This window comes from Protopterus annectens, chromosome 1.part0 (assembly GCF_019279795.1).
Source record: "Protopterus annectens isolate FY-2018-M chromosome 1.part0, PAN1.0, whole genome shotgun sequence".
In the NCBI taxonomy this organism is placed as follows: domain Eukaryota; kingdom Metazoa; phylum Chordata; order Ceratodontiformes; family Protopteridae; genus Protopterus; species Protopterus annectens.
In genome coordinates, this window is record NC_056725.1 from 1,055,213,280 (window position 1) to 1,055,237,496 (window position 24,217).

Consider the following 24,217-nt stretch of genomic DNA (forward strand, 5'->3'; position numbering starts at 1 on the left):
AATATTTAAGAACAAGTGCTTGTGCTTTTTTTGTTGTCTGATGAAGTGAGGTTTAAACGAAAACGTACTGTTGAGTTTCTCTAGCGTTAATGTCTTATTTGTTTTATTTGTTGCATTATCATTAAATTTTCGAACCTTCAACTGCAGCTTTATTTCCTCAAAGTGCTTTTAAAGTGGTTTGGGTTTTTTGGCACTATATTCCATTTGTTTGGAGGTTCTTTGATACCAAGCCTATCCCTCAGTGCATCAGCTCAGGTGAGCTCTGCTCCTACATCAGCCTCGGAGCTGGTCTCTCTCTGGCCGGGGGTGTCCTCTGTCTCCTCAGAGCTGGAGATGACCTCTGAACTGGTGGATTTTGCTTTCAAGCTAAGCTGTCCCCCTCTACAGCTCTACATAGGGATACTGGCATTTATCTCCCCAGGCACCGGCTACTATCTCGGCACCACCCCACCCCCCAGGACAGCAGAGATTCAAAGCCTTGGGAACCCCCATTGGGTGAACCCCCTCTTCTAATGCCTCCCCAGAATACCCTTCTGAGGAGCCCCTTCGAAAGAGGGTATGCAAGAGGAAGCATGTAGACTCCCCTGATGAGTCTTATCACCTCAGACACTGACCTTGAGGAGTCAAGAGTCCCCACGGTCTTCCTCTGATCTCATTTGTGGATGTCCTGAAGATCCTAAAGCAGAGAAGCTGGTGGAAACCCATTAACACTTCTGGTAAGTCAGTACCTGAAGGCCTTTGGATCTCAACCTTCAGCCTCCTGCGTGTTTCCACCATTTGATGAACTTATGGATTTGGTTAGTCTGAAGTCATGGGAAGTCACCAGGCACTATTGGAGCAAGTCCCTCTGAGGCCAAATAAGTTCATGTCAGCCCCTTCGGATAAGGAGTTTCTTTCAAAATGTGTACCTGTAGATGCTATGGTGGTGGCAGCAGCCACCAGGAAGGAACTTTGAGACATCCTAATCTGTTCATCCTCTGAACAAAGATTCTCTAACAATAGACAGATACAGGAAGCATGTCTTTTCGTTAATGACTTTTACACTCTGATTGCTGAACTACCTCACACACTGTGCAAGGCTGCAAAGAGATCTCCTGAAAGAGCTAGGAGATGCTGTACAAGGTTCATTAGCTGCGGGGGTGACTGTCTCCTCCCAGCTGTCCACCTTAAATTCTGTCCAACTCCTCCATGAGACTGATATCTGGTGCAGCGGATGGAGTAACTGGGTCAGTGGGTTCAGGAGTTTCCTTGAGTATACACTCTTCTATGCACTCTTGTAATTTTGTGGAACCTTTTAAGTCTACCTTTACTAACGCCCCTTTTGATTCCTCACTTTTTGGATCCAAAGTAGGACACTCACCAGATGCGAGCAGGAAGGGAAAACTCTGCTGTTGGAGTACGTTTTTCAGTACCTTCAAGACCTTGCCCTAAAGGTCAGAAGAGTGGAAAAATGTGATTCAAAATATCCCAGGGAGCTTTCCAAGACACGAGGTGAATCTTTCCCCAAGGAGAGGTAACAATGGTAGACATCCTAGGGGCAGAGGGGGTCTGCAAAACCAGTGTGACCACGATTCCTTTCGCAGGCATCCCTATCTGCGCTCCTGAAAGGAGACCCACCTGCTCTACTCTAGAGACGGTCTGGGGACGCTTGTCTTTGTACCCAGAAGCCTGGCAAAGTATCACAAAAAAGTGGGCACAAAGCATAATAGCCAGAGGATATTCCATTCCCTTTTGCCATCCTGTCCCACAAATCGGAACAATCCCAAATGTTCCACCCAATCAAAGGGAGCAAGCAATTATAGAAATCCAAATGTTGCTGGACAAGTCATCCAAGAAGTCCCTGCAGACCAGACAGGTTTCGGAACTTGATTCTGTTTGGTGCCAAAAAGAACAGGGGACTCGAGACCCATATTAGATCTAGTCACTGAATCTGTCAAAGTTCCAAATGGTGACACTGCAGTCAGTACTTCCCTTCTTAGGGAAAGACAATTGGATGTGCTCATTAGACCTCCAAGATGCGTACTACCACATAAAAATGGACAAAGCCTCAAGGAGTCGCTTGCTCTTCTGGCTGGGAGCCAGTCATTGGTTCTGAGCTCTGCCCTTTGGTCTCACTGCAGCCCCAGTGTGTTCACCAAATGCATGGCAGTAGTAATGGCTCACTTGAGACTTCTTGGATTCAAAGTGTTTCCGTATCTGGATGACTGGCTCCTAACTGCCACCACTAAACATCTACTCCAGCAGGCCAGGGATGTGACATTGGAAATCTGCTCAGTTGGGCATAAGTCAATTTACAAAAATCTGCCTTGTTGCCCTGTCATATTACCGTCATAGGTGCAAACCTAGACACTTACCAGGATGTCTTCCAGCCAACAATTTCAGCCCTCTGACAGCAAATGCTTCACCTTCTTCCAAAAGACAAGGTAAAGGCCGAGGTAGTTCTGAAACTTCTAGGGGCAATGGCTTCAACCATAACACTTCCTCTCACCAGGATGCATACCAGAATCCTTCAATGGCTCCTATTCCCCAATGGTCACTTCAAGAACTTCCTATGTCCCACCTGATCAGAATAACTGAGTCATGCAAAAAGGACCTATGGTGGTGGATTCAGTCCAACCATATGACTATCGAGTCACCCTTTTTATTCAACAACCTGTTTGTGACCAGACACTTCCCAGATAGGGTAAGGAGGTGTATTATCTGGGAAAGACAGTCCAAAGTATATAGCAAGACCACGAGGCCCACTTGCATATCAATGTTCTAGAGATGAGAGCAGTGTTTCTGGCATTGCAAGTACTCCACTACTCTGCCACTAGGGATAATTGCAATACAGTCAGACAATGTCTGTGGTTTGGTACATAAACAAGGAGGAACCAGATCATACCCACTGTCGCGAGGCTCAGTTTGGCAATGGACCATTTCTTCCCAACTTTCCAGGCTTTCTAGTAGCAGTGCACATATTGGGGAAATCCAATGTGATGGCAGACAAGCTCAGCAGGGCAGTAGTAATGCCTCACGAGTGGTCTCTGAACCAGAACATAACGGAAGAGATTTTCCTGGAAATGGGGTCAGCCATGCTGCAATCATTTTGCCACTCCCATGAATGGTAAGTACAGCAGCTACTTTGCCCTAATTCCCCCTCCAGGGGGACAAACAGTTGTACATGGTTGGCCCTCGGGACTTCTTTATGCTTCCCCCCATTTCCCCTTATGCCCAGTCATCCAGAAGGCAAAATCCTTGGGAAACAGGGTGATTCTCATTGCCTCATATTCTCTGCAGATTTCCCCTTCCTCTGACATCCTCAGGAAAAGCTATGGGTTCTGGACCCAGTTCCAGACCTGCTGACACGCCAGGAGCACTTCATCCTTCTCTCCACACCCTCAACTTGACAGCAGGACTGCTGCACTTCCCAATTTAGTCAGGCTTCAAATCTCACTCCAGCAGTCACACACATTGATGTCCTTTCAAAGTTTCTACTAGAAAACTATGTACTAGCAAGTGGAAAAGATTCTCATTGGGCCCAAAATAGAAACATTGATCCTTTTTTCTGCACCTATTCAGTGCATTTTAGAATTTCTGACAGAACTCTTACAGCAAGGCTCGGCTGCAGCAACTATTGGAGCTACCCGGGAAAAAGGTGATAGGGATGCTGTTCCATCCAAGTAAGAATGAAGGTGAGAGGACAACATAACATGAAGTTATGTACTCAACCATAATGTTCCATGTTTCTTGTTCATCTTGCCATTCATTCTTGACCCCTCCTTCCTTCCCCCATCCAAGGACTCCTAAAGACCTGGTGGTCTTTTCTCTTTTACATGAGCTCCTTGACATGGGGTCATACCTGTATATATTGCTCATTAATATGTTAGCAGCAAACAAGATCTGGAGAATTGCACCACTGCATCATGGGATAGCTACCATGCCACGAGCCACGTTTGAGACTTGCAGCTGTGTATTCAGCAGTGTCAGAGCAGAGGATCGTCTCCGAACCCATCCAAGTAAGAATGAATGGTGCGATGGACAACAAACATGAAAAGTTATGGTAAGTACATAATTTACTTTTTATTGGTGCTGACAGAACTTGGACATCCTGGGAGGGTACTGTCCATCTGCTGAGTGGGGTTTAAGATCTGCCCAGGGCAGCCATGCTTAATGGTCATTTGGAAGGCATACTGTAAGGACATGCTACAACTTACCCCACTTCCACAGAAGCTATTTCCACTAATTTTCTTCTGACCTCCCTGTACTGGTCCCAACATCTTCAGGGACATCTTGGGTTGCTTAAGCAACTGCCCTCTATCTCTGGGTTGGACACTCCATCCTTCTCTGCCACTGTCAACCGAGTCACTGCTCAAAGCCAGGTTATAGCAGGGGCGCTCTCCACTTCTCCGGAGTGGCCTTGTTGCTATTAACATTCAATTTTGTTGTGGAGGCTTGCCCCCTTGACGCACACTCTCTCCTGGTATGAACTGAGATCACTGTAGTTCATGGTAGAGGGGAATATTCTGGGTAGCACAGTGATTTTAATTTTGATAGTTGATCATAATCGTGGTTCAGTGCCACCCACTCCCCAAATTAGTCGGTGACACTGGTCGTGGCTGAAAAGAGCTGGAACATAAATGGAAGACCTCCCCAGAAAAATTGTGCATTGCTTTACTGTTGCATGCTTAATTGAATACATTTATCACAAAGCTGTGTATTCAGTTCTGAAGCCATAAGTACACTAACACTGCAGCTGTTAACTTCTAACTACTGTAAAAGGTAGATTGGCAAAGTGGATTTTCTCAATCCTAGTTTGTAATTTGGCATTAGTATTGATGTTTGAAAAATAAAAGCTCATACTTTTATGAAGTTGAGGCATCTACTTTGACATCTCTGGGTGCATTGTTGTAGTGCCAAACAGACAAACTTGGTATTTTAATGCATTTCTAATTTTCCCTGTTGGTAGTTCTTATCCTGGATCTTATCAACTTGTTCCTTTTTATTAGGATAAATATTACATGCGACTATCCTGTAAGCGAGATGCTGTTTGTTGGATATGGGTTTGAGGAAAATCCTGCGCCAGCTGTGGAGCCAGGGAATGGGTCTTTGGCCTTGATCATGAGGCTAAGCAAAGGTGAGGATTTTTCTTGGATGCAGTGTTACAATTGTATTTCAACCTTTTGAGTGATATTTTAAGGCTGATTGGTTTGTTTTTAGATGCATCATTTTCTAAATTCTATGCTGAAAATGAGTACCCAGTAACAGAGTACCTTGGGAGTTCCTTGTATTTTGAAGTTGAACTACTGTACAGTGAAGATCCCCAGTTAGAACTGTTCCTAGAAGATTGCTGGGCTAGTACTTCACCATCAAGAACTAGCAATCCACAGTGGGATGTGATAGTTGGCAGGTAAGAGTATAATACTATTGTCTTAAGAATAAAGAATTTTGTCTTTTACATTCCTGACTAAAGTTTTTCTTTAGCTGTGAAAACACAGGAGACTCTCAAAAGACAGTGTTCCATCCAGTAACTGCAAATGCACGTATAAAGTTTCCAAGCCACTTGAAAAGATTTGAAGTGAAAATGTTTGCTTTTGCCCAAGAGGAGAATGTCCTGTTAGAAAACGTAAGTTTTATACGATTTTAATTGGCTTGATGCCTTAATGTTACTTGGTTTTGTGGATGTATGTTAGGTTTGTAGTATCAGTTTAGGAGTGTCCAAGGGTTTTTTCCAGTACTGACAATTCACAAAATATAGCACTAGAGGTCTGCATATTGCCAGTTAAATGGCAATCTACTGGCATTAGTTCACTTACACAGATTCTAGCTAGCTGGTGAATTTGGAAGCTTCCTTTACATATTTCTGGCTGTAATCTGCCCCATCTTGGACCTCATTTTCCATCACCAGGATGAATATTAACCCAGAGAGGCCGTAGGCAAGGCAGTCATCAGGGATGCACTCTGGTTTTGCTGTGTGCCTTAATCTCCATGTGCACTTTGCATGGTGCCAAAGGACTGTAGTGGGCTGACAGTCTAAGGGACATTCCTTCAGTACAGCCCATCCCAATCCTGAAGCATCAGAGGTGGCTTCCCTGGTCTCTGCCAGGAAATTGCAGCTACCTAGTGTGCACAACTATCATTGGGCCACACCCCTTCACTCTTCTCCCTCCTTGCCTGGCTTGTTGCAGTGCTGTCACCATTAATCCAAGCTCAGTTACCTGGGTTGCAGTCAGGACTCTGTTCCTCTGCTTCATAGTCAGTTTGAACTGCTTGGGTAATGCTGTTTTAAAAGTTATGCTAGTGCTGCCCCATTTGTGATGTATGTGTTGTACATAGAGGGCCATGCTGGAGTGGGTCTAAAGTAATTTTTTTCAGCCAGTATTCCATTACCTGCTGAAAAGGTTTATGCTTGAAATTCTAAATGAGAATAGCCTGTCTTTTGTAATTTAGTTCAGTATATTTTAACATAAATACACTTTATTTTGTCTAAATCTATGAAATTAAGCTTTTAAAAAATTTACATCTCTTTACTGGAAAAGTTTGACTTGGAGCGAGCAAGTTCTCAGAGGAGGCCCAGGGAAAAACACTCCAGATGCATGTCTTAGTAATGTGGGAGGAAACTGAGAAACAGGAGGGCATGCAGACTCCATATAGAAGGCACCCCAGCTGAGAATCTATCCAGAGAACCTCTTGTGAGGTGACAACACTAACTGCTTACACCACTGTGCTGTTTTAAAATAATTAGTGTCCATCTGTTTGGTCTTGGTGTTCATGGAACTTTGGATGTTAATGTTTCACTGTTGCAGTCCTTATAAAAAATGGGTTATCCGGCTCCCGGTAGCCCAAAGTCCTTGGTATATGATGTCTGCTGCCTTCGGTTTGTACCGGATGTCAGGCCTAAAGGAAGGCAGCAGACACAATTTCCTCAGTTTTTCTTGCCATGGAGCCTGAAGCAGAAGCATTTTGCAAGAGTGCCAGTCAGAGTACCTTTTTGTATTCCAACTGCTTAGTTGAAGGCATCCTCGGAGAAGTACCCTGTTGGGGACCCTCTTTTCTTGCTTTAACGAATGTCAGAGAAATTCAACTGTCTTGCTTGTGGAACATTCTGCACCATGATTTTCACTTCTATTGTATTACTTGTTTGGGCCTTGAGCACTATGTCCCTAATTGTGTTCTCTGCTTCTTTCAACCCGCATACCATTCGCCGTAGAGTTAGGATCTTGTTCAAGCATTTTGGAGTTTGTTGCAAGTTCATCAGTATGGCTTCTTCTGGTCGTCTGACTTCAGATGTTCCTAAGAAGCGCAATAAGGACTGTGACAGGCTTGGGGTCAAAGCAGATGACATTCTTAAGTTGGTTGTTGGCCCAGCGGTAGTCAGTAAGGTGCTTTCTTTGCCCCTGCAGTCCATGGATGTTCAGCAGCAGGTGTCCTGAGACCTTTTCTGAGTCCATACCGCAGGCTTCCACGTCATCTTCTGACCCTCTGCCAGTCACTGCTTCTGATGGATCCAGAGCCACTAAGCAGGCTCCAGCTTCTGAGGCCTCTCTTCTCTGCCTAGAGACAAGATCCAGACAGACTACCTTGATTCAGACTTCTGCAGTGGCTAGGCCTTCGGAGTCCCTCTGGCTTTCTAGCATGCCTTCCAGCCGTAAATCTACTCTAAAGCAGGCGCCAACCTCCCCTCAAATGCCTCAGTCTCGGATTAAAATGGCTAGTGATCTCTTGACCCTTATCAGGGGCTCTCTGCCACCTCCTTCTGAGGACTAGGGAATTGTCCCCAGATGTTGTCTGCCTCCGACTGAGGTTTCCAGCAACTCTGCTGATGAAGAGGGAAACACTACTTTTTTCTGGTTTTGAGGATTCTGATGCAGAAGACTCCCATCCTTTCTGCCTCCCCTCCAGAAGATTGTTCTTTTGGAGATGCTCTGAATACTCTTGGGGAGCATTTCAGATGTGAAAGTCAGGACTATCCTTGGTCTAAGAAATGGATTAGGGACTTGGATTTGCAACAGCATAAGCCTTTGGCTATCCCTCCAGTTTTGGAAGTTTTCATGGAGAATTCTTTGACTCCTAATTCTCTTCAAAGCCTGACTGGTATTAGAGTTCCTAAGTCTTATCCGTTCCTTTTCAAGAATCCTACTACTGATCGAGATATTTCTCAGGGCCCTAAGGGTGTTAAAGCCACGGTTGTTAAAAATTCTGGCTCCTTCTGACAGGGAATCTAGGGCCTTGGATAGATGGGGTAAAAAGGTTTATACTTTGTCCACCCTGGCTATTAGGTCTGTTAACCGTCTCTTTCATATGCTTAAGTATCAGCAGCATAATTTGGAGGCTATTGAGGCTAAAATTGCTGGTGTTCCTTCCCTGATGGAGAGTAAGGACATGCAAGATTTATTGAATTCTGTCACTCTTGTCACTAAACATTCTCTCCATTGTGGTTTTGACACTTTGGAGGCTTTTTGCGGGGCAGCAACAACTGGTTGTCATCAGAAGACATGCTTGGCTCAGGGAACAGCCCCTTTCTGAACCTGTCAAATCTAAATTACTGGATGTGCCTTTGTACAAGGACAATCTTTTTAGTAGCAAAGCAGGAGAGGTGTTGAAAATGTTGGAGGATAAAGCCAAATCTATGTAAACTGATCTTTCTGCAAGTTCATCCTCCTTGTTTTAGTAGACATTACCCTTCTAAGAATTGGACTTTTCCTGACCCTAGTAAACAGGGTCACACTAGGCCTAGGGGTTGCAAGTCTTCTCAGGGACGGACTTCCACCCCTCAAAAGGCTAAGCACTGGCAGGCTTCCTCTTCAGAATCAGGGAGTTCTAAGCAAACTTCCCAAAGCAAGTATTCCCAGTGACTCTGGCCTGCCCCTGTGGGCCCAGGGTTTCCTTTGGGGGGGGGGGTAAGGTTAGACATTTTTGCAGATGTCTGGTTCACCATCAGACAAATGGGTGCTCAAAATAGTATCCCAAGGCTACAAGTTCTTTCACACCTTCCCCGTTCACCAAGGATACCCAGATATCCCCCCCAAATCACAGGGCAGAAGCAGAAAAAACAGTTTCTTTGCTAAACCTGGCAGCAATAGAGCCAGTTCCTGCACTACAGATAGGCCAGGGTTTCTACTCAAGACTTTTCTTGGTTCCCAAAAAAGGGGGCACCTGATGTCCTATTCTGGATTTGTCAATTTCTGGTGATTCTCAAATTCAAAATGCTCACTCTTCAGCAGTTGCTACCAATGCTGGCCAAGGATTCCTGGCTGGTGACTTTGGATATCAAAGAAGCTTATCTGCACATCCCAAGTAAGGGAAAGCTGCAGGCAGTTCCTTAGTTTCAGGGCGGGGAACAGGCACTTCCAAATCTCTGCACTATCCTTTGGCTTATCTACTGCTCCCAGACTTTTTGCAAAATGCCTGGCCCCAGTCATTGCTTTTTGCAGGCAAAGAAACATTCAAATGTACTCTTACTTGGATGATTCTTATTCAGGCAAACTCTCCAGAGCAACTTCTAAAGGATTTGGACTTTGTAAAGAACCTTCTCACCTCTTTGGGCTACACCATCAATGAAAAGTCCAAATTGGTACCCACCAGGGAGGTTGTATTCCTGGGAGCGAGCCTGAACACAGCCGCCCAGATGGTTTTCCTCCCTCAAGAGAAACAAATGGATCTTTCGATGGCAAGCATGACCCAGCTCCCTGCAAGGCAATTCCTGCAAGCCCTGGGATTCATGGCTTCATGTATTCTGATTCAATATGCCTGACTGCATATGAGGAAAATAGAATGGTACCCCAAAAACCTTTGTGTCAACACACAATGGATTTAGACTTGATACTTCCTCCAATTCCCTGCTACAGAGGTCCTTTGGTGGGCGAAAGCCTGTGCAAAGAACAAAGGTCTGCCTTTGTCCACCTCCTGCCAGCCAGACTCTCACCACAGATACCAAGGTTTTAGACTTGATACTTCCTCCAATTCCCTGCCTACAGAGGTCCTTTGGTGGGCGAAAGCCTGTGCAAAGAACAAAGGTCTGCCTTTGTCCACCTCCTGCCAGCCAGACTCTCACCACAGATACCTTGGACTATGCTTGGGGGAGCACATCTAGAGGTCAGATGCATTCAGGGGACTTGGAACTCTCAACAGGTTCATTTGCACATAAATCTGAAGGAATTGAAGGCAGTCCAGCAGGCCTTGATGGCTTTCAAGCATCTTCTCTGTCCTGGTACTGTTCTGGTTGGGACAGACCACACCACAATCATGTGGTACATCAAGCAAGAAGGGACTCTCTCTTAACCCCCTGTGCAGACAAGCATGATACTATGGTCCATAGCAGCTTCCATGGGCATTCATCTGATAGCTCAGTTTCTTCCAGGAAGGCTCAACACCTTGGCAGGTTGATCAGGCAGGTCCTAGATCTTCACGGGTGGCAACTAAACAAGACCATCTTTTGCATCATTCAGTGTTGGGGCAATTCCCTCCTCTGCCTCTTCCCAGAGTGCTGTTAAAGATAAGGGATGAAAAACCAAGGGCCATTATCATAGCTCCAGACTGGCCCAGACAACATTGGTATCCTCTACTTCGCAGTCTCTCCCAGTCTCAGACTTGGCATCTTCCCCTGATACCAGAGCTCTTGGTTCAGGAGGGGGGAAAATTCTGCATCCTCATCTTCAGACTGCATTTGTCAGCTTGGCTCATAATTTAAACCTTTCCCAATAGGTGGTTGAGGTCCTTTGTGAGGCCAGGAGGTCTAGCACTAGGAAATCTTATGCAGATAAGTGGAAAAGATTCTCCATTTGGATGCAGACTAGAGGGGAAGACCTTCTCAACCTGCTCTTCCTCTTATTCTTTACTATCTGGTAGGCTTGCTTAATGGTGGATTTTCTTTTTCTTCTATCAAGATTCATGCTTCAGCTATTTCTGCTCATTTGTTCCTTTGAGCATCCCATTTTCTCATCCCTTGATGAAGCAGTTCCTCAGGGGAGCTAGCAATTTAAAGCCTCCCAGGAGGCACCTACTCCTGCTTGGGATCTTAATTTTGTACTTCAGAAACTTACTCTGCCTCCTTTTGAACCAGCTGCCTCAGCAGACCTGAAGTTTCTCTCCTGAAAAACTGCCTTTCTCTTGGCTATTCAGCTAGAAGAGTTTCTGAGCTGCAGGCCTTAATGGCAGTAGAACCTTTTATCCATGTGGATCGGATTTCTTTGAACTAATCCCTCCTTTGCCTAAGGTAGTTTCTAGCCTGACAACTAGTCTATCCACCTGCCTACCTTCTTTCCTAATCTTCAGAATAAAGGGGAAAGGTTACTGCATTCCCTGGATGTGCATAGACCGCTTAGATTTTACCTGGACAGGATTAAATCTTTTCGAAAGTTGGATCAGTTGTTGGTCAGTTTTGCTCCTGGAGCTCAGGGCTAAACTATTTCTAAGCAGACAATTTCTCATTGTATTCACTTTTGTTACAGCATGGCAAAGTTTCCCCTCAGAGTATTAGGACCCATTCTACTAGAGCAGCCTCTACTTCAGCAGCTTTAAGAGGTGTGTCTACTAGGGACATCCTGGCAGCAGCCACCTGGACTTCTGTCCACTTTCACTAAACATTACAATTTACCCTTGTTTTCCAAGTCCAGGGCTGGTTTTGCTACTGCAGTGTTGCAGGGCATCCTTACCAACCCTTAAATGGTGGGTGTTCCTCCTCCCTTTTGTTTTTTTTTTTCCTGGGCTTTGGCAATCTACCAATTTTGTAAGGACTGCAACAGTGAAACACGATTAACCTAGTACAGTTGTGTACACTTACCATAAATGTAGATGTTAGTGTATTCACTGTTGCAGTCCTGGTTCCCCCCTTCCATCCCCCTTTTTCCCTAGGGCACAGACTAGATTTTTCTTTTTCATGGTCTAACTTTTCTTTTGGGGGCTACTGACAGTTGAGGCAAGAAACTGAGGAAATGGTGTTTGCTGCCTTCCTTTGTGCCTCAAGTCAGACCTAAACCAAAGGCAGCAGACGTCATATACCAAGGACTTTGCTATTCTGGCTGACTGTGGGCTACCGGGAGCTGGATAACCCATTTTGTAAGGACTGCAACAGTGAATACACCAACATCTACATTTATGGTAAGTGTACACAACTGTACTTTTGTGTGCATAGCTTGTGTATGTAGCCAGCACTTAAGAGCTTTCACTTATTTAAGTACTTCACATCCTAGCCACTTTAGTGTCTCTTTGCAGTGTCTTGCACTTAATGACCAAAATATTTTTTCAGTACAATTGTAGATGCCACATGCTTTTCCCTTTGTGGTTAATTTAAAGAAATTGAGAAGTCTTACGAAATGTTAACATGGCAAATCTTCAGTGGAGGCAACAGTTCTACAATAAATCCACATGGCAAATCTTCAGTGGAGGCAACAGTTCTACAATAAATCCACTGACTCAAGTTTTGAGGGTGCTAATTTTTGTGCAAGTTGAGGATGCTAATTTTTATTGCCCCAGATATGGGGGTTTGGAGAACTTTGCCAGCCTCTGTCAACCAGGATAATTTTCTGTTAGTAAGGTCAGATCAAAGCACAGTAGTGGAGAATGGTTGGCACATCGGCTCTGTCATTTTAGGGAAACTTGAAATGCTCTGTTTTGATCTGTCTTTTGCATTTTTCCTTTGCCTGTATGACCTTTGCTAAGGGATGTGTGGACCTTCACTGGACTTAATGTCTATAGATAGAACAGGCTTTCACAGTTGTGCAAGAACTTTTGAATGTTTTAGAAAACAATACCCTAGCCATTAACTTATTTTCTGAGCAGGAGGAATTTTCTTAGCTGAAGGTTTGTAGCAGTTTTCCTCTTTGGGAGCTTTACATGTCAGTCCCTAAAGGAAGTGACAGTAAGCCTTCCCAGATCAGGAATCCAAAGTACCATCACTTAAGGATGCTAAAAACTGACCGTGAATTAATTTCATTTGTTTAGATGGAGAAATTAAAAAAAAAATATATATATATATATATATATATATATATATATATATATATATATATATATATATATATATATAAAAATTCCACAGCTTTTGAATTTGTAATACCATGACTGGAATGGATCCCATTCCTATGTTGAAGTATTAAAGTTCATGAAATTAGTGTTTCAGTCTGTTAGCCAGTATTGTTTCAGTCTGTTAACTAGAAGTGCTCTTTGCAGCACCCGCAATGTGCCCAGTAATAACTACTCCTGCAATTCATATGAAGTTACATGCATCAGTAACATCCAAGTGCAAACTGTAAATTTAAGACTCATTGCTCCTACTACTGAAACTGGGTATCCTGCCACATTACCAGAATCTACAGGCAGAAGCAAAGGCATTTTGACATTCTGTGTAAGACACTGTAGTCACGATGTAGCAATTTCAAAGATCAGTGCTACTTTTGTCTTCTCATGGACTACTATCTAGTTTTCTCACATCGTTTTTGAGCTGTTGATAATGGATCATCCCATGTGATGCAAAATTCATTTTTTATAATGCTTTGTGGCACATTTCCAGTGGTTTTCACCCACTTCAATACCATGATGTTTGCACAATCCCCAATGCAACAATCTTGCCACATTAAGCCTTTTAGTATGCAGTCATCCTGCCATTAGTAAGTCTTTCACGATCCGCAACGAGATGTGTAGCTTTTTTAAATTCTTTACAAAACCTACATTTGTTGTACTTTGTAAAACCAACATGTACGTAGTCCACTATCTTGGGCTGCAATATTAACCTTTAATCTTTTGGTTTAAATTCACCTCTCCTTAACCATTCCTGCTTTAGATTCTGATCAACATGAGGCTGTTCCAAGAGTTTTTTATACTTGCAGCTATATTTATGCATTTTTCACATTTTTTGCCTTCTCTCCTGATCCTTGCAGTTTTCAAGTTGTCAGAATGTCGAACCAAAATTAAATGACTACTCTGCTCTACAGCGAACATGTAGACTAATTCAAGCATTTGGTTTCGACATTATGCAGGGAGATCATGGTTTACTGAGGAACAGGGAATTGGCCAATTTCCTCACTGTAGTGTGATCTGAGTTGGTATATTTAATGTGGAGGGGGTGCAGGGGGTTGTAGCCTCCCTGCAAACAGAATTAACGTACCATTGACTGTACAGTTTAATGGTACGTTAATATGCATAGCAGGTGAGGGATGTCGCCTCCCGTTATATCAAATACATCGAACCATGGTGGTTGATGTATTAAATTTTGCTTTGGTTTACTTTTTGGCATTCTGAATTCAGCTTTTCGGGTCGACATTCTAAACTGTTGAAGTGGATTTGAAATGCCAATAGTAAACAACCTTCACTTTGTATTTTTTGGCACATTCAGTTGCTGCCTGTTTTTTACTTCTGGTTTTATTTCCATTCCAGCTTGACGCTGATGTGCTTCTGCTAAACTAACCAGGGAAATAATCTTAGACTTGGTCTCATGTTTCAAAACTTTCACTATGTTTGCGTCTTGCGGTCAGCAGATATGTATGCAGTCCCACAACTGAAGATCTATACATGAATCAATTTCAAGGAGGCCCATACCGCCTTCAGAACTGGGAATATATAATGGTATGTAATGATTTTTATAAGAGCATGAAGCATCCTTGTTATCCTGTCAACCTATCCACCACTTCCTGCGGCCAGTCACTCCAAAACTGCAAGTTAGGACAGGAAGAGCAAATTGGCTTATAGCTTGGACTTTTCCAAGGTGTAAACTGTTTTCAGTATTTAAGTCTTCTAAAATATTCCTTACCAAGTTTTATTTGCATTTGTTTACATTTTACTCCTTTCTCAAATATTACACTCCATTGCTCAAGTTTTTATATCACATTCTTGTCCCAAACTGATTTCTTGGTGCTACAGCTTTCCTGCTTTAAAGATTCTTTTGCCCATTTATCAACACTAAATGACATTCCTTAATAATCTGAAATAGTTTTGACTACTTGCAGTTGTGCTTTCAGTTCCTCATCTGAACTATACAGCTGTATCTTTTTGTAGATTTAAGTCTACAGTTTTTCTGGGAGCCAAATTGTAGCCATGAACTAATCTTAAAGCAGACTGCTTAACAGGTAAAGACAAAACCGTGGTGACAGTTGCCCTGGAATATACCCCTTTGAATTTTTATCCCTGGAATAATTTCTCCTTTATCATGGCTTAACTGTAAAGTGGTTTGCCACTGTTTGTGGTCCCTGTAATGTAATCGAGCAGTGTAGGGTTTATCACTCTTTTATCCATGAATGTGGGATATTGTCAAACACTTTTTTGTAGTCTATCCATGCTATGCTTGGAAAACTATAAAAAGGGGAAGAATCTGACTTTAACAAACTATCCTTTGGTTCCATATGACTTTAGTTACCCTTTTGTTTTATTGCCATGATTGAGTTTTCTTCTAAACGCAAGACATCTGCAGGCATCCATTCTAGTGTATAGTTTATACCTCAGAAGGCAAGTTATTGGTCTATAGTTTTTAGGATAGCTTGCAGGTTCACTGTTAAGTTTGAGCATTGTTTTTCCTGTTAACCAGGCTGGTATCCATTCAGGGCATGCATATTCTTACTCCTAGTTAAATCTTCATGCAAAGTTAATACTTTTAGCCAGAAGTTGGGTACTGCATCTGGACCTGGGGGTTTCCAATTGGGAGCTTTTCTTAACTTTTTTTCAATCACTCTGGCTGTTACTTCATCCCATTTCATATCATGTACATTTGAACTTTTCTTTTACTTCTATCCGTTCACCATGTTTGTTCCACAGCATCTTCATAGATATTTCTCCATGATCTATTTTTTTGATGGTGGTTAAATTCCTTTGCCTAGTTTCCCAATTTTCTAAAACATTTTTGGGTTATCAAGCTGCTTATTTTGTAGTTTTTCTGCTTGTGTTTTATTTGTGTTGGTGCATGATAGATCCTAATCTGTTATACTGCATGTTGCTTTTATGTCAGTATTTTTGTTCCATCTATATTCTAAGTGACACTCCTTGTCTTGCTTTATAGTTTTGTATTTGATACTTCCATGATGACATTGGATTTCTCCCCTTCCTTTCTCTTGCTACTCTGTGTTCTTGTGGTAAGCCTTTGTTAATTTAGCTTAACAGTAATATCACATTTACTTGTTATGAATCTCCATGAACAGTCATAACTATGTTCATTTTTTGTCAAACAACCTTTTTGGGATTTATTGACTTTCTGTAGTCTTTGATCTTAATGTGTATCTCTTAAATCAAGCAACTCTTCTTAGATAATTTTCTTCCAAACTAAGGCACATTCTTTGTTCTCCATTTCCTACAGGCATTCTGTAGTTCCAGAGCATCTTTCTGTGCCATGTTTTCTTCAGTTTCATCTTGTCATCCATTGCTTTTTTATATGGAAACTCACTGGCCTTTTGCCACAACATTGACTGTCAAGTTTCCTGTTCCTTCCCTTGCTGCCCAACACATTTCGTGAAGCTTCTGACAGTTTTTCTTGTGGAGTTTTTGTTACAGGTCCTCTTCTGCAAAGCTAGAGGAAAGGTTGGCCTTCTGCATCTTCGCTATTTTATAAGCTTGCTACGAAGTGTGACTAGAAAGTATTCATTTCAAGATAGTACCTTCTTTTGGAAACTTGCTAAGCCATATGGATTCCATGCTGAAGTTTCATTGTAGCTCAGATACAATCAAGTGAAATTATTAGCAATTATAGAATGTATACATTAAGATTTGATTCTTCAAGCTCTGAGTTGTTTAAGGGAACTTTTTTTAGCTTTGCAACTGAGGAAGGTGTCTAATCTGAATGTTGTAATGAGAAGTTCTATCTTGAAGTTCAGAGCCAATCCTCTGCTCAAGAGTCTGCCTACTACAAAGCTAGAGGCCAAGTCCCTATCCCATGATGCACCTTGAGTTACCTCAGATCTAGTTTGCCACTGCAATAGATCAGAGGTTCCTTGCACAGCTCTGGCCAGTATAGTTCTTTTTCTGATATCTAGCTAAATTATTTCTCAGTATATTTAGAGTTGGTCTTTAATAGTTGTAGCTTTTATAGCTTATTAGATTTTTTCTGGATACTGTGTATTTGATTATGGCTGACTAGGAGAAAGATAAGCATCCCAAGTCAGGCTTTAAAAAATGTCCAAAATGTGGACGGAAGATGCCTGTGATGGTTACAAATTGTGTGTATGTCTTGGAGCCTTGCACTTACAAGAAAGCTGCTCCCTTTGCCATTCTTTTTCCTCCAGAGTTCTTCAGGAGTGAAAAAAGATTGGACTTCTGAAATGGTCTTTCCAGGAAGCCTTGAGTGACCCGGATAAAGTCTAGTAAGTCTTCCAAAGTCAGACTGCTGCTTTGGAAGTAAAAAAAAAAAAAAAAAAATCTAAAACCGGCATCGGCTCCACAGCCCTCTGAGCTAAGCGTCCTGTCTTTGGAGCCAGTCCTCATTCCTGGATCCAGTATCTGAAGTTCTAAAGTCTCCGATCCTTCATTCAGTGCCTCCATTCATTCATCTCAGTCCTCAGTCAGCCTATCCGATTTAGATGTGGATCGTGTTGCAGAAGTTGCTACAGGCACCGGCATTTGCGAAATTATCTGCTCCAACCAAATTGGTTTTGGAACCGAACACTGTAATGCCATCAGCTTCCGTTCTTCCTCTGAGCCATACCAGTCCTTTGGAGCTGGAGGAGTCTGACCTGATGATTGAGCCTTCAGAGTAGACTCCTGTTCCAGTGCTATTGGTTCTGTTTACTCTGCTTCCTCGGCACTTATCGAGGAGTCTAGAAGCTGACAGTCTGGTTGGGTCTGGGGAGGATAAGTCGGACTTGGTTCTGACTTTGCCTCTCGGGATCTCTGCTCAGATGAGCTCTGCTCCTGCCTCTGGTTCGGAGACCACTGTCCCAGTGCTGAGGGATCGATAGTTTCTTCGGATCCAGCGGTCCATTCTCATCTAAGCAGGGGTGCCTTTGAAGCCATGAGGAGTGATGTCTCCCAAGACATCTACAACTTCAGGTCCAACTACCTCCTCCCCAAAAGTGCCTTTGTCCACTTCTGCCTCACAGATCCTGTCTAAGCATAGAGACCCTGAGCCTCAGGAAGCCCAACTGGGTGGCCACTGCTCTGAGGCTTCACCAGAAGTTCCCACTGAGGTTCCCAAGAAGACTGTTTGCAAGAGAAGCACCTAGACTCCCCACAGGAGTCTCTCACATCTGACACTGAAGTGTCCCCACAGTACCCCTCTGAAGATTTAATTTGCTGAGATATTAGAAACCCATAGTCAGAGGGGTGGTTGGAAGTCCACCAACCCTACTGAAGATGTCTGTTCTGAAGGCTTTCAGGTCCCAACCTTCCACCTCTTGGGTGTCTCCACCCTTTGAGCTCATGGAGCTGGTCTCACGAAGGGTGAGGGAGTCTCCAGACACCATGGAGCCTGTCCCTAGGAGGCCTAATTTATTTCTGTCCCTCAGGATGTCTTTCCTCACCAAGGGAGTGCCAATCGATGCAATGGTGGCAGTAGCCACCAAGGAGATGTCAAACATCCTCTATTTATCCTAACAGACTCTAGGATCATGAGTATATACAGGAAGTGCACATATACATTTCACCAACTTTTGCCATGCGTTCACTGAACTTATTTTACGAGACTACAAAGAGACCTAAAAGAGCTTTGAGATGCTGTTCAGGGTACAGTGGCTGCAGGAGCTTCAGACAGTAGCCTCCCAGCTTGCTACCCTCCATTCCATAGTGAACTCATCCATGCGCCTCATTTCATATGCAGCTGATGGAACGAGTAGGGCAGCGGGCACAGGAATTGCTCTGACATTCCTGGATGCACTTGCTCCTTCATGGAGCCCTTTAAGTCCTCCTTTGTCAACACCCCTTTTGATGGCTCGTCCCTGTTTGGGCCCAAAGTTAAGGAAACTTTGACCAGATGTGAGCAGGAAGGAAAGACGGTCTGCTGTCTGAATCCATTTTTCCAGACCCTACCCCAAGGGTCAAAAGGGAGGAAAGCTGTGGTTCCGAAAAGTGCAAGGAGCCTTTCTGGATACATATTGTGAAATCCCCTCCAGGGGCAGAGGAGGGGTCAATAATGGAAGAAGCCACTCGTGGCAGAGGGGATCTGCAAAACAGGGTGACCAGTTCTTTGGGAAGCCCTACCAGCCCTCCTGAAAGGAGGCATGCCTGTCCTACTCTGGAGGCAGTTGGGGGTTGCTTATCTTTGTATCCAGACACCTGGCTCAAACTACAACTGGGTACAAAGTATAGTTTGCAGAGGATATTTTATTCCTTTTGCCACTCCCCTTCTATTGACAACCAAAATCCTGGACGTTCCACACTTTCAGGGAACAAGCAACAGAGGTCCAAACGTTGCTGAGTCATCCAACCAGTCCCAGCAGACCAGACAGGATCCGGAACTTACTCAAGATTCTTTAGTTACAAAAAAGGGGACTGGAGACCTATTTAGGACCTAAGCAACTCAGCAGATTAAAGAGATCTGTCGGAGATGTTCCAGATGGTCACACTTCAGTCGATACTTCCTTTACAGGGAAAGACTATTGGATTTGCTCAATAGATCTACAGGATGCATACTACCATATAAAAATGGCCAGACCATCCAAGGATCATCTGTGCTTCCAGCTGGGAGCCAATCATTACCAGTTCCGAGCCCTGCCCTTTGGTCTCACTACAGCCCCCAGTGTTCACCAAATGTATGGCAGTGGTCACGGCTCACCTGAGGCGTTTAGGATTCCAGGTGTTTCCATACTTTGGCTCCTGACCGCCACCACCAGGCTTCAGCCCCCATTTCCTCAATCTTTGACTGCTTTTCAATAAAGGAGCTGCTGCAGCTACAGCTGGTGGCCATCTAATTTTCACCTTAGCTTTGAAGGATTGAACATGTTACACAAGCTATGTAAAGCTTTTCTGAAAGGAACTTTCTATCTCAGACGCCTGTAAAGTCCCCTTAAACCCCATGGAACCTAAATTTCATGCTTTCTCACATTATTTCCCCCCTCCCCTTCGAGCCTGCTTCCACATGTGATTAGGAATATTTGTCTTGAATCATTAGTAGCCATCACGTCTGCCTGTAGAGTATCTGAGCTAAAGTCTTGTTCATTCAGCCTCATCTGACTTTCCATGCTGACAGTGTCCTTGCAAACAAATCCTTCATTTTTACCTAAAGTTTGTACTGAAGCTAACCTGAACCAGATCATAGTTACCAGTGGTGTTCCCCAAACACACCAACAACTTAAGAGTATATGCTGCACAAACGTGATGTTCATAGACCACTCAGATTTTACCTGGGTAAAACAAGAGTTCAGAAAATTGGAACAACTTTGTTTCCTTCTTGGATTCTAGGAAAGGTATGCCAGTGGCAAAAACACTAGATGGCTATCTGATTGTATTACCTGCACTTATTCAGCTGCTAACTTACCCTTACAGCATAAAATTAAGGCTGAATCTACCAGAGCAGTGTCCACATCTTCTGCCTTTTCTTCTAGGCTTCCTATAGACCACATTTGTGCAGCAGCCACTTGGTCAAGACCTCATACCTTTACCAGTCATTACAAAGTTGACCAGGCCTCCAGGGACAGGGTCTCCTTTGGTTCTGTTGTCCTGAAACATACTCCCATGAGCCATCCGAGAAAGATGGTGCTTGGGATGCTACCCATCTGTAAGAATGAACGGCGAGATAGAACGACTTTGCATAAAAGTTATGTACTCACCATAACGTCCCATGGGAGTTGTTCATCTTGCCTTTGTTCTTACTTCCTACCCTCCTACCCCCTCCAACGTTTTTTCGAGGACCAAGATACTGATTTTATCCTGGTTGCTCAGTCTTTCTATGGGTTTTCTCCTAAAGTGATAGAATGGCACATGGTATTGTATGCAATGAACAAGATCGGCGGTAACTTGAGGTGCATCATGGGATTAGGGACTTGGCCTCGAGCTGTCTCAAGACCTCTAGTTTTGTAGTAGGTGGACTTGGAGCAGATGATCCTCTTTCATTCTTAAGAGGGGTTCAGATCCGAACAACTCGCATGGAACATTATGGTGAGTACATAACTTTCAACACCAACCATTTTTGGTAATCGGCTGACATTTAGAGAAGCACAGTAATTTAAATTGCGTGCACAACTTCAGTTTAAAGAGTTTGTGTTCAAAACCGGTTGCATCTCTGGTATCTCTGAAGTTGTTTTGTCTGTATATAGCAGGAGATGAAATACCAGAGTGTATATAAAGTGCAGCTAGATTTGCAATTAAGTTGCATTTCTGGTTTCCAAAGAAAGTTTTTAGACATCTGTACATGTACATAGTTGTACCAATGAAATAAAAGGTCCATATTTTGTACTGAACTCTTTCTGGATGGTGGGAAAGAACAAAGGGCTCAAGATGGCAGTTTGCCAGTTCTGAACTAGTTTACTTGCATATATGTGCACAGGTAGGGTCTAGTGAACAAGATAACTCCCTCGCCTGGGCTATAATTTGATGGCTACAAAGTAAGACACTAAGCCAAGAGTTCTGTCAGCTGTGATGAGTCTTTAATCCATTTGGTAGCAATAACATTTATTTCCATTGGTAGTCTTACATTTATCTCAAAGTAAGCAGACTTGAGTCCTGCTAGAATTGTCAGCAACTGTTGCCATATTCTTCTGAGCCAGCAGCTTGGGAGCCATAGGTTTGCATGTCTGCAGTGAAATGTTACATTTAAGAAGCTATTTTCAATTACATAAAGTAAGATTTCTGTTGGAAGCAATTCTCCATCAATCAGGGTAAACTACTTTTAAACAGAATTGCTTTCAGTAACAGCATTTTTGAAATATGCATGGGAGCAACTTCAACAGTCCCAAGGCAGCTGACAGCTGTGCAGGGCCATTTTAAAATCCGGTGGTTGTTCTATAACACTAACATTTTAACCTGTTATCAGAATGAAGGGACGACCACCTGCGTGAGCTTGGATGTACATAATTTCAGCTTTGAAATTAACTGACCGTTACTTTCATTCCAAATGGAGAGCCCACCAGTTAATACATTGCAGATGGTTGGCCAATGGTATTAACTGTCTATGAAGGTGTAAGCAAGTCTGTAATGGTTACAGGTATTACTTGCACCATAGGTGTTTGGTAACAAATGTACATGTTAAGCTTAAAACACATGCTCATTTTGGATGGTAATTTTTATGTATTTTAATATAAACATATTCAATGCCTACTGTGAATGCTCTGCAGCTTTACAGCACTTTGCAAAGGAATTTTGACCTGAATTTTTCAGGGTAGTCCATTTTCGAGAGACTTGAGTTTCAATGTCATTTGGATCAGAGTTGCACAAATTGTTTAGGTCATGGTTCATGGCTGCATTTCTGGCAGAATGTGGTATAAAATGTTAAGCATTTTTAAATGTTTGTCTTGCTAGTGGAGCCATTGGGCTTTGTTTTTATGATGCAAGTTTATTGGTCTTCTGTTGCAGTGTTACATGAGGAATGTTTCTGCACAAGACAGTTTCAGAAACGCTAATCATTTAGTGTACTTTAACTCTACTATAACCATAAGTAGAACAGGTTTTAGCATAACTGCTACAAGGGTTCCTGTGTTTCTTCCAGTGGATTGGATACTTGTGCACCCCAAAGTTATGATAACCCTTAATAGTGTAGTTCAGGTATGCCTACCATAACATAAACTAAGGTATATGTATATATGGAATGCTTTTTAATAAGGTTCTGTTGTGTTGATATGCAAATTCTACTATAGGTTTAAGTGATCTCTGGTAATAGTTTTGGGCAATTCCCTAGTCCTGCAATAAAGGGGTATTCCATGCATCAGAAGCTAGATCACTGTACGTACTATAGTCTTTCAGTAGGCTGCTATAATTTCTTAGTTTGTAGTAATTGGGCAATTCTCCAACAGTGTTATAAATGCAGTCTACATAGTTCTTTTCTAGATTTGAGGTACTTTCACATCACTAGACTTTTAATGCATTTTAGTAGTGTAGGAAGACTTAGGTTTTATACTTATCTGCTTTTTTAAATTAAACTTCAGCAAGCTTATATGAAATAAGTGCAAAAACCAAACCATAACTGAACAGTACCCCCACAATGATGCAAAAAATATGTATCTATGTAAAATAGGCAAAAGCATTGAGCTAGCTACATTACTTGTACCAAAAAATAAATGGTAGTATAGATAAAACATAAGCCATAATCTGGAATAATTTCACCATTCCAAGAATAGCATACCAAAGCACTAATCTTGTACGCTTAAATTTAATTCCAGAAGAAAAAATTGTAGTTTAAATTTGATTTACAGTCCTCATTAATATGATGAGGCTTTAGACCTACAATTGCTTCTTGCCAGGTTGGAGTATTAAAAATTGTATTTGCATTTTTATTGATAGCCTCAGATTTACCTCATAGAAACTAAGGTGATGAATTACAAAAAGGAGTAAAAATAAGCATTGCAAAATCCTTAATTGGGGGGTAAAAATTTTAGGGAGATGGCAGTTTATCTTTATGCATATGAATTCCAATACAAAACTAAACTTATTAGAGCGAGTAGGCTTTTAAGAGCTTTTCAACTGGCTTAACGGTTGCACTGTAGCAGTGCTTGTGGGGGTGGGTACATGGTCATGTGCCCAGAGTCTGCCAGTCACTAGAATCTTGAAAACACACTTTCCCTCTACATAAGGAGATCATGCAAGCACTGACTAGCTCTTCCATGTATGGAGCTCATGCACATACAAATTCTGAAGCAAGAAACAGTCTTAAGCTTACAATTCTCAGGCTTTTTCTGGTAAAATCATACTACAGCTGTCTGTTTAATGCACCCAGTTAGTATTTAACTAGAAGCCGCAAAGTAGGAAACTGTGGAGGTGAAATCAAACCCTGTACTGTACCCTGCTCTTAAAGAACCTGGGGCTTTAATCCTCCACACCAACTCAGACCTCCAGGAGCTTTTATGGGTAAATCACTGAGGGGGTATCCTAGTTCTCATTGTTCAGAAAATGCAGGTCCATGCAACACCTGTTAATCCTTTTATGAATAAGGGATGTCTGGCACTTAAGGCGGTGAGCTGTTATTGGACTTTTTCCTGTAGTTAAGTGCAGGGCTTGAATCCTTCCACCTTCCTTGCTCTTACAGTACTCCTGGTGTCCCTCTGAAAAAGGACACTTTCTCCAGTGGGTGTACCTAGCAAATTGATAAAATAAGACTTTCATTTTGTCACTTTTGGAATCTTGGCCCCTGGTTAGTTTTATCTTTTGTCCAGGAATCTTGAGCAAAGAAATTAAGAAT

General features: G+C 42.7%; 2 protein-coding genes across 2 annotated transcripts in view; both read left to right on the forward strand.

Moving 5' to 3' along the window:
- Positions 1 to 24,217, forward strand: part of LOC122799591 (sialomucin core protein 24-like) — a 1,278,225-nt gene that overhangs the window by 1,038,822 nt on the left and 215,186 nt on the right. The window lies entirely within an intron of this gene.
- Positions 1 to 24,217, forward strand: part of LOC122796430 — a 228,204-nt gene that overhangs the window by 148,306 nt on the left and 55,681 nt on the right. The window contains exons 17-19 of the mRNA XM_044064895.1: positions 4,989 to 5,116; positions 5,200 to 5,389; positions 5,464 to 5,605. Coding sequence (XP_043920830.1) covers positions 4,989 to 5,116; positions 5,200 to 5,389; positions 5,464 to 5,605 — 460 coding nt within the window. The remainder of the gene's footprint in view (positions 1 to 4,988; positions 5,117 to 5,199; positions 5,390 to 5,463; positions 5,606 to 24,217) is intronic.